The sequence below is a fragment of the Glandiceps talaboti genome, chromosome 11 (assembly GCF_964340395.1).
Source record: "Glandiceps talaboti chromosome 11, keGlaTala1.1, whole genome shotgun sequence".
In the NCBI taxonomy this organism is placed as follows: Eukaryota; Metazoa; Hemichordata; class Enteropneusta; family Spengelidae; genus Glandiceps; species Glandiceps talaboti.
Window position 1 is genome coordinate 18,413,659 of NC_135559.1, and position 9,891 is coordinate 18,423,549.

A 9,891-nucleotide genomic window follows, 5' to 3' on the forward strand; every position below is an offset into this window, starting at 1 on the left:
AGTATTCTGTTTATAGAGCCTCAAAATAACTCGAAAGTAATATTATTTTTAATGATATTATTAAAAGCTACTACTGTGGGTCAATTATATGGAATACAAAAATAAGGGGAAAATGTAAACATATTGAAACATTTTCAAGGATTTCAAAAATGTATGACTGCATTTTATAAAACTTTAGATTTTTTGGGATTTTACCCATTTTTAGCAATTTCTACAACTGAACTCAGGTTCAGTAGTGCTAGAGGGATCGCCGGTGTGTGTATATATGTGTGGGGGATGGGGGGGGGGTCAATATCAAACATACAATAGTATTATGATCTCATGGGTGTAAAAATGTGAATTTTGGTCAAAAATTTATCTCAAAAAGTACTTGGTCATTGAGACTAAAACTTGATGAGATGTTTCTAAAAGTGTTATTTTGCAGATTTTCTTCAAAATATGTTGACACAATTGGCCCTAGCAACCATGATCACGCCCTTAGCAACAACCAAATGGCAGTATATTTTGGTCAAATAACAATATCCCTTGGTAGGCAAGTAAGTAAACATTCAAAAAATGTATGCAAATATCCCTTGCAACCATGACCACACCCATAGCAACAGCCAAACAGTCGTGTATTTCGCAAACATATGGATTAATAGACCATTGAATAAACATTTGCATAGCAATAAGACCACGCCCATAGCAACAGCCAAATAACGTATATTGCAAAGATAGCAGGAATAGAAAGACAAACGAATAAACATTCAAATATGTATGCAAATGTGCCTAGCAACAAGACCACGCCCATAGCAACTGCCAAATGATCACATATTGCGTAGATAACAGGAGCAATTGAATAAACATTCAAAAAATGTATGTAAAATTTGCCTACCAACAAGACCACGCCCATAGCAACAGTCAAATAATAACGTATATTGCGAAGTTATCAGGAATGGAAAGGCAAAGTAATAAACATCCAAAAAACGTATGTAAATGTACATAGTAACAAGACCACGCCCGTAACAACAACAACAATCACGTATATTGCAAAGGTAATATCAGTAATTCATACACAAGTGAATACAAACATTGAAAAATGTATGCAAATATATCTAGCAACATAAAGATGCATATAGCAAAAGCCAAAGGATCGCGTATATCGCAAAGATAGAAACATGGTTTGATAGGCAACTTGATAGTCAATCAGCAAATGAACACTTATTGTGGACTAGCATATGGATAATCATTTTTGAAAACTGTAATTTTTTTGCTCATATGTATGCTGTCTTTTTGTCAGAATGCCACCCACAGTTGTCACAAAGAAAATAGACCGGTGTTCCCTATGTGATTTCGACTTCCTTGAAGAATTCGTCAATAAGAAAGGCAAACTAGTTAAAAGCTACTTACGCAAGCTACGGTTACAAGAAAGTGATTGTATATGTTTATCTTCATGCCCCAACATTAACATTGACAAGTCGGCATCAATATGTATTGTTTGTCAAAGTTTATGTGACAAGTTTACAATGTCCACTCAACGTATCAAGGAAGTCAAAGAAACTCTAGCCAGTAAGGTTGTTCATAAGTCATGAAAACGTGTGCAAGATTCACCAACAGAGATGACGCCAGTTAGGATAAGACCTAACATGAGGCCATTCGCTCATATTTTGGGAAAGAATAGTTCCTTTTTGCCAACTGATACCTATCACACACAAAAAGATATACATGTTCAACCATAACACATTAAAACTTTAATATGACCGACAAACCCAACACATAGTATCTCTCTAATTTATCAAATAAATATTGGTTTGAGTCTTCCTCCACCATGTTACATATTGTGCTCTTACTTACTATGTACTAATTTTCATCTCTGTCATCACCAATTTCCGTATTCCCGAGACTATAACGAAGAGTTTGATATACATATTAATCTGATTATTTTCCCATTGCGGCATCTCAAAAACTAGGCCACTAAGTTTACTGGTCTCTGTTGCTGCATTCTTTAGAAAATTGATTGGTTGACTACACCTCACCAAGGTATTCCTATCACCACCACGTATAATCTACCACGTGTAACTACAACAATATAGTTTTAGTCTGTGTGTAAGTATCTTAGTTTGCCGTTAGCCTGGTGGGTTTTGTTTGAATGTTTGCTTGCTTGGAGTGTTGTTGTTGTTGTTGTTGTTGTTGTTTTGTGTAAAAAGTGACAAACAAAAGTAGATAAGAGTAGTAGTCAAGCACCCATCCGATACAATTCAACACATAGGAATATACTATAGGAAACAAAACTATAAAGACAAAAATACTTCACAAATAACAAATTTTTCAATTTATTTACAACAGTATGTATCCATTTAATACAATACCATAATGTGTACTAAAAAATAGATAAAAATTAACACCAAAGATTTTATCAAAATTAATGATACTAGTATGTCCATAGATGCTGATTTCTACTGAACGATAAGCCAATAAGTTCAGACATTTCATTGTTGTCTTTATCAGAATGGTCTGTCATCACAGCTGAATATTAATTTACAATGTCAGCCATTTAAAACACTACTTTCTCGATTTCTCGATGTCTTCCAAACCAGACCACTTCTACATTAGGAAATGTATGAAGAGATAAATTATATTAAATTACATAATTGTATTATCAAAGTATTAATTAAATTATATAAATAGAATATTAAATTATATTAAGATACAAAAAGAGATAAATAATCGTATAGGACAAGTAAACTGTTTTTAAAAACTTGATCTCAAAAACTTAAATTTAAAATATTGACAAGGATGTCACCACTAATCAGTGAATTTATCTTCTCGATTGGTGAAATTTTTGACCAAACTGATATCAGTAAGAGTTGAATAAATAAAACGTTTTAAAGATCACAAACATCAAAATTTCTAATAAAGACCTTTGTTGATAGGTAGCTTTGTTCACAGAATGTGTATTTAAATCCCTTCTGTAATAGTTTTGAAGAAACACTCACCTCTATCATCTTTATTCCAGTCTTGAGGAGAATCTTAAGGAGAGAGTCTGTCCCGCTGTCCTCTTTCTTCTCTCCATTATCTGTTGTCATTATCTCAGCGCCATCACCACCATGGCATCTTGAACCTGAAAATTTGTTTTGAAAATTTTGAGATGAATTTTAGTTGTTGATTACACACATTCTGAAATAGCGCTCTCTATCCCTATATAGGACAATTCACCTTTCAATGGTTACAACATTGTGCAGGTTTCAAATTTCTGTAAAAAGTTTACAACTGCAACGAGTGACTATACGGTACTTGATATTGAACTTTCCAACATTAGATACATAGTTACGATATGAATATGAATATGAACATGAATACAAAAAATTGTTACATTTCGATCATATCATTCTGTAACAATTGTAGTCTACATCCAAAGGAGCGAAGGGCATATATTTATACTCACTACTCTGTGCTTTAGAATCTTGCTTTCTGACCATACTCCAATTGTTTCGTAATCTTTCTCGTCTCATCATTATCTTCTGCATTTTCACTTTTACTTTTTCCTCGGCTTTTATTAGTGTTTTCTCTTTTTCTAAGATAAGTTCTTCTCGCTGTGATATATCTTTCAACTTTTGTTCAACGGTCTTTTCTCTTAAAATGACCGTTTTCCTTTCGTCTTCTAGTTTTTCTTTCAAGCTCACATATTCTACCATCTTTTCAATCATTGTTCTTATTTCTTCGTCCAAGGACATTCTCTCCAAGTGAGATTCTTCCCTCTTTGTTACCATGGATTCTGTAGATGACAACTCTTGTTTCAGCTTCTTTAGTTCCTCCATCTGTTTCACCAAGTCTTTCTCTTTCAGTTCTGTTGACTTGGTATTAGTTGCCAGATTTTCCTGTTTCTTCTTTGTAACTTTGATTTCTCTTTCTCTAAGTTCACTTTCTCTTTTTGTCAATTCTCTGCTTTTCATCTCTTGATTATTTAGTTTTGACTCAAATTCAATCATTTTCTTGGCTAGTTCAGTCTCTCTCTTCTTCATCACATCCATATGTGACAGAAGTTCACGTTCTTGTATTTGCATTTTTCTCTCAATTACTTTTTCTTTCGCATCCACTTTCTGTTCCCTCTGGTTCAAATCAGATTTTTTGACATTCAGTGTAGCTTCCTTGCTAGCCATCTTCTTCGCAAATTCTCCAGCCTTTTCCTCTCTCTGTAAACATATGAACTCTTTTTCCTTCAGTCTCCTCTCTGTCTCAGCAATCTCCGTCAACTTCTGTTCGACCAGGATCTCTTTCTGGTCCAAATCAACTTGTCTATTGTTCTGTTCTACTTCTCTGAAATCGAACTTTCTCTTGGTTTCTATCACCTCCTTCTCCTTCTTTTCAAGTTCTCTGACTTTTGCCTCTACTCTCCTACTCTGCTCATTGAGGGTGTCCTCAATTACAGTCATTTCAACCATCTTTTCATCAAGTTTATCTTTTCTTGCATGCAGTATCTGCTCTCTGTCGTCTAAATGACTCTGTCGTTCATTTACATCTGCCTGTTTCTTAGCGACGGCTGTCATCGCTTCTTTTACCTCCCTATCTTTTCTTTCAATTTGTTGTTGTCTGTCATTCAGTTCACTGTCCTTGATTGTTGCATTTCTTATTTCGTCTTCGAGACGTCCTTCTCTTTTTTCCAGTCGATGTTCCTTTTCACTAAGACTATTATCTCTTTCATCTATCATCTCTTTTTCTGTACGTAGTTTGCTTTTGGTTGTTTCCAGCTGTTGTTTGGCATTGTATATTACTTGTTCTCTGTTATCAAGATCTCTGAGTTTCTCTTCTACTACGTTTTGTTTATCAGACACTTCTCTCTGTTTCTGTTCAAGTTCTGCCTGAAATGTGTTCAGTTCGTCATTCCTTTGAACAATGCATTTTTCACGAGTCTCTGTTGAAAACGAAAAGAACCGAATAAAAAATGTATGGTGCATGGCTTCCCTTTGGATTGTTACGTTACTCTAGATGACGGGCTATACTAAAGCTACATCATGTGTAGTGACTGTGAACTTATATTTTCTTTAAAGTTTGAATCGTGTACTTTTGGTTAGAAGAAAATGAAAATAAATGACATCACCATGACAATGATAGCACAGATTGCACAAGTAAAAGATGCCAGTTTGTCATGCAGATACACAATAATTTCACGCAACCTGCACTTGAATATACATAGTATATCTATCATACACGCTGACTTTGTAGGTATTATAATAATCAAAATCAAAATCGCTCACCTATCACTTTCATTGCAACCTGAGGCAGTCCTATATCTATGATGTGGGCAAATACGCCAGGATGTGGCATAACGTCAACACACCAATTGCCGTACCGTATTGTTACACGATCAAAAAGTATTGTCGGTAACAACAACCTTTGTCTGTTACTGTAACTCGCTGTGGAGAGAGAGAGAGAGAGAGAGAGAGAGAGAGAGAGAGAGAGAGAGAGAGAGAGAGAGAGAGAGAGAGAGAGAGAGAGTTAAACTCTTCCTTTAAAAAGTACATATCTTTATCAAACAGACAACGTAAACAGTGCGAAGAGCGCATCTCAAGTTTGAAGAACAAAATGAATGAATTCAGTATTGAGCAAATATATCGTTTTGAATATGTTATTTGATAATAAAACAGTTTTCTATCTTACCTTGAGTATATGTTGTCAACATTGACAAAGAAGCTCGTCTTGAGGAAATCATTTTAAGGTAATAGAAGTGGATATACACGACATATAAGTTCGCTATCACTGCATAAACAGTCGACATTTCCACGTTCTATTAACATTGACAACTATCGCTTGTTTGCGTAGCAACTATGTTCGAACTTCCGACAGTCTCGTACAATAACGCAAGTTCACGCGAGTTTCCATTCGAACACATCTGGGCGACGTTTGGCAGAAGCTATGGCTTTGGCACGCGCAAACCCACTTGCGAATAGCTTTTTGCACGAACAGCTTCGTTGGCTGCACCTGTCGCATCTTTCATTAACTTTTAATCATTTGAGAGTTAAAATGTTGCAAAACTGGTGCTGGATGGTACATTCACTAAATTTGGTTTAATATATTCAACAAAACTATAGCATGTTAATAATTTTGGCAAAAGTTCTGTAATGAAAGCTTTATTTATAATTACTAGTAGTTTGCAAAAATCCAACCAAATAGATTTTGACAAAAATAGTCTCGGTACATAAGCAATAAACCACGTGACAAAATCAGCGAGTTTGGAACCAGTTCAAAATTCGTCCGTGCCGTCATAAAAGTTGTTGTTCTTATCGACATTGTTTATATTTTGGTGGATACAACCATTATTCCTAGAGTGGATAAAAGGACTCAAAGGGAGGATACAACTCGAATTTCTATCGCTTCGTAACCGAAGTTCTCATGTAGAAAGTGTTTAGGGGCCTCGCCCTGAATCATTTAAATGATTATTTTACTTCCAGGATCAGAATCCATAATTATCCAACAAGATATTCCTCTGATCATGACCTTCATAGACCTATACTCAATTCCAGGTTTATGGCTCAGAGTTTTAAGTATAAAGCGGAAACTCCCTAGAATTCAATTCCTACATATTGTAAGGATAATATGACCGTTGACTCTTTTAAAATTTCGTCTGAAAATTACTAAACAATAGTAGAAGTTTTACGAATTCGCTTTTCTCATAGTATCTTCAAGAAGTTAACGGCGAACAACAATATCCATCGAATCGATTGGTGTTTTGGTGCAAGGGGATAGAAAGTTTAATAGTTGGGGCTCTTTTTTTCTAAAAACAACTTCCAAGAACAAACAAAATATAACATAGACCGTAACTGAATTAATGCATCATAACGTATACTTGTCTAGTAATATTGATATAATCTGTGAATCCGTAATGCGATATATAAAAAGTAACGAGCTTATATGTTATTTATTTATTTATTTATTTATTTATTTATTTATTTATTTATTTATTTTATTTATTTATTTTATTTTATTTTATTTCTTTATCTATTTATTTCTTTACTGTATTTATCCTCTGTAGCTCCTTAAGTAGCCAGTACTTCATTCCAAGGAGACCGAGACAAAAAAAAGACAAAAAACAACAACAAAAGACAATGTGGTTCATTAAAAGGACAAGGAAAAGTACAAATAGACAAAACAAATATTACATGCTTATAAAATATTAAAATTGATTACAACTCTTTGTTTTCTTTTAACAAAATACCACTTGAACCACAGATGTGCGAAGTTTTCTTTTCTGTTCTCATGTTATTTTTTTGGTTTGATATGTTTTAATAACTTGAATATGACTTCGCAAAACGCAAACAAAAGCTTTTTATTCTTTGCACCATACACTAACTGACCTCAGGTGAACTTTTGCAACAACGATAAATAAATAAATCGTGACACGCAACGAAACAAAGATGTAAAACATTCCGTTGTACATACGAACACTTGCATTTACATTGCATGTCTTGTTTAGTAAGCTAGTATAAGTAATATGGTTAATTACAAGTGCTATCGTGTCAAGTGCTGTTGTGTATATACTGCTAAAACTAATATACGGTACCGTGACACTTACACCCGGATATAAAACCACTACTCCCGTCCTGAAGTGCATCAAGGTCGAAGTTAGGGTCTGCTATTGTATCACTCTGTGGAGGACGGGATGACTGGGGTATCTCGCGAAACAATTCAACTTGTCCGTGGTAGACGTCCCGAATTCATTGAAACACGTACAATTCTGAAAAAAATACCATGTGTTATCAGCTAAAAATCTAATATTTAGAGATATAATTTAAAAAGTCAGGATGATTATCGATAGGATAGGTTTGTTACAAAACAAACTTGAATTAGTTGCAGTGTATGTGTTTTGGTTCACGATGATCACTTTATCATCTGATACAGTATCATTTAAAGTTAAACCTACATATTGTACATATCATAATAATGCATATGTTAGTTATATTAAATCAGTGCATAGTTTATAAGTCGCTTTGTTCATATTTTAAATTATCTAAACTTATTACTTCAAATGTAATCAAATTATACGATAAATTAGTGCAGGCAATTCGCTCTTAAATTTCCTCTTAAACACCTGTTGATTTCAACTGAATTTTACTTCCTGAAAAATGTATCATGGAATTTTCCTAGGATCTTCAATAAAAACGTCACCGTAACAGAGTAATGTCGAAGCCCTCTGTGTGGTAACCACTTTCCTTGTTGGCAGCCATTCAAAACTATAAATTATACAGTGTGTGTGTTTACATCTACTTTAATATGATAAATTGCTTTCTGGCGTACCTGCTGTCGCTATCGGCAGCTGCCTTCGACATCCAACGCAGAACTATACAGGTTGAAGAGTATATCGTGGTGGTACCGCAAAGTCTCGTGACAGACCGTAAGTGTGTTATTATACCACGAGCACAAGAACTTGGTCGCTTAAGATTTGACGCTTTTCGTGAAGATCTAAGAACAGAATTGTCAGGTAAGCGCAAAGACCCCATTTAAAGAATAGTGGTCTGAGATTTCTAACTCTGTGGGTACACGTTTATTAGTGTATGGCTGGCATCCATTATGGTTTAAATTGTTTGCGTTAACTCATCCAAGACGGTACAATCGCTGTCTCAGACTCAACGAAAGGTTCACTGAAAACTCTCGGAGTTTTCAAGGGGCAACAAGGATTGGATATTTAAACCCTTTTCGCAAGAGTTCAGCCCCCTTTCTTACATCTTTTATAACCGACTTTGTCATGACATTACGATATTCATTCACGAGCAGCAGTGATAAATACTATGCTATAGGACTACATGTCAAGCTCTATAAGCCAGTACGGCCTCAACGCAGTTGGCATTATTTTATTTCCTCGGTGTATTTGTACCAATGTCTTCCTTGAAACAGTATTATCATATTTTTAGAAACTGTATATGATTTGAGATTTCTACCATTGGCTGTTAGACATCTTGATCCAGATATTCACCTCTCCAATTCATTCTGCTTGTAGACGAAGTAAGCAGAGACTCTCCTTACTGTCGCCCCTCTCTCCTCTGAAGGACAATAGTCAGAATCGAGTTCTGATTTATAATTACTAGTACTCCGCCTGCATGTAGGACTATCTTGAGGCTCCATGTCTGTACACTTGTTCGTTAGTCGACCATGCATACCTCGGCGTCATAGTCCCAACAAGACTACTTACATATAGAAAGACTATTATATTTCCGTCACATCAATCACGTGATATTTTATTGGCGCCATAAACAATTTTATTGCATGATTTCGTACATGTACAGCGTAGTTACACAGAATGTCTTTGCATACCTTCTCATATAGAATAACTTGCGTTGTCAAGGCAACAGAAACATGGCAACGGTGAACAAGTGCTGTTCGTCGTGTTGTGGATGTCTGACACTCTGTGTGGGGCTTGTATATTTCATTCTAATCGTCGGATTAATGGCTTATTGCTATGGACCATTCCTCGAAGTGGATACCAGTACTGCGTTGATCTGTGAAGGCATGGATTCCTTGTCTCAGTTTGTTGACATGGTTACCTTGGTATATGTAAGTAGGATAGTCGCTTGAGTTACCATGGTTATGCTACTAGGGCTGAGAAAGAAAACAGATATGTAAACTGACGTATTCCTTCATTTTCCGTGAACAGTTGACATGCCAAAATCTTAGAACAGGTGGTCTGGTGCACAACATAATATTATCGCTTGTCAAAATGTCATTTGAGAGAATTAATTTACTTATACGATGAAATTTTTCGAATGCTTGAATTGTTTCTGTATGTATGTATGTATGTATATCAATCTATCTATCTATCTATCTATCTATCTATCTATCTATCTATCTATCTATCTATCTATCTATCTATCTATCTATATATATATGTGTGTGTGTGTGTGTGTGTGTGTGTGTCTGTCT

General features: G+C 35.1%; 1 protein-coding gene across 1 annotated transcript in view; it reads left to right on the forward strand.

The window, feature by feature from the left end:
* The first annotated feature begins 8,308 nt into the window (after positions 1 to 8,308).
* LOC144442840 (uncharacterized) overlaps positions 8,309 to 9,891 on the forward strand; it is a 3,408-nt gene continuing 1,825 nt past the window's right edge. Inside the window, exons 1-2 of the mRNA XM_078132222.1 lie at positions 8,309 to 8,455; positions 9,298 to 9,525. Coding sequence (XP_077988348.1) covers positions 9,328 to 9,525 — 198 coding nt within the window. The 5' untranslated portion in view covers positions 8,309 to 8,455; positions 9,298 to 9,327. The remainder of the gene's footprint in view (positions 8,456 to 9,297; positions 9,526 to 9,891) is intronic.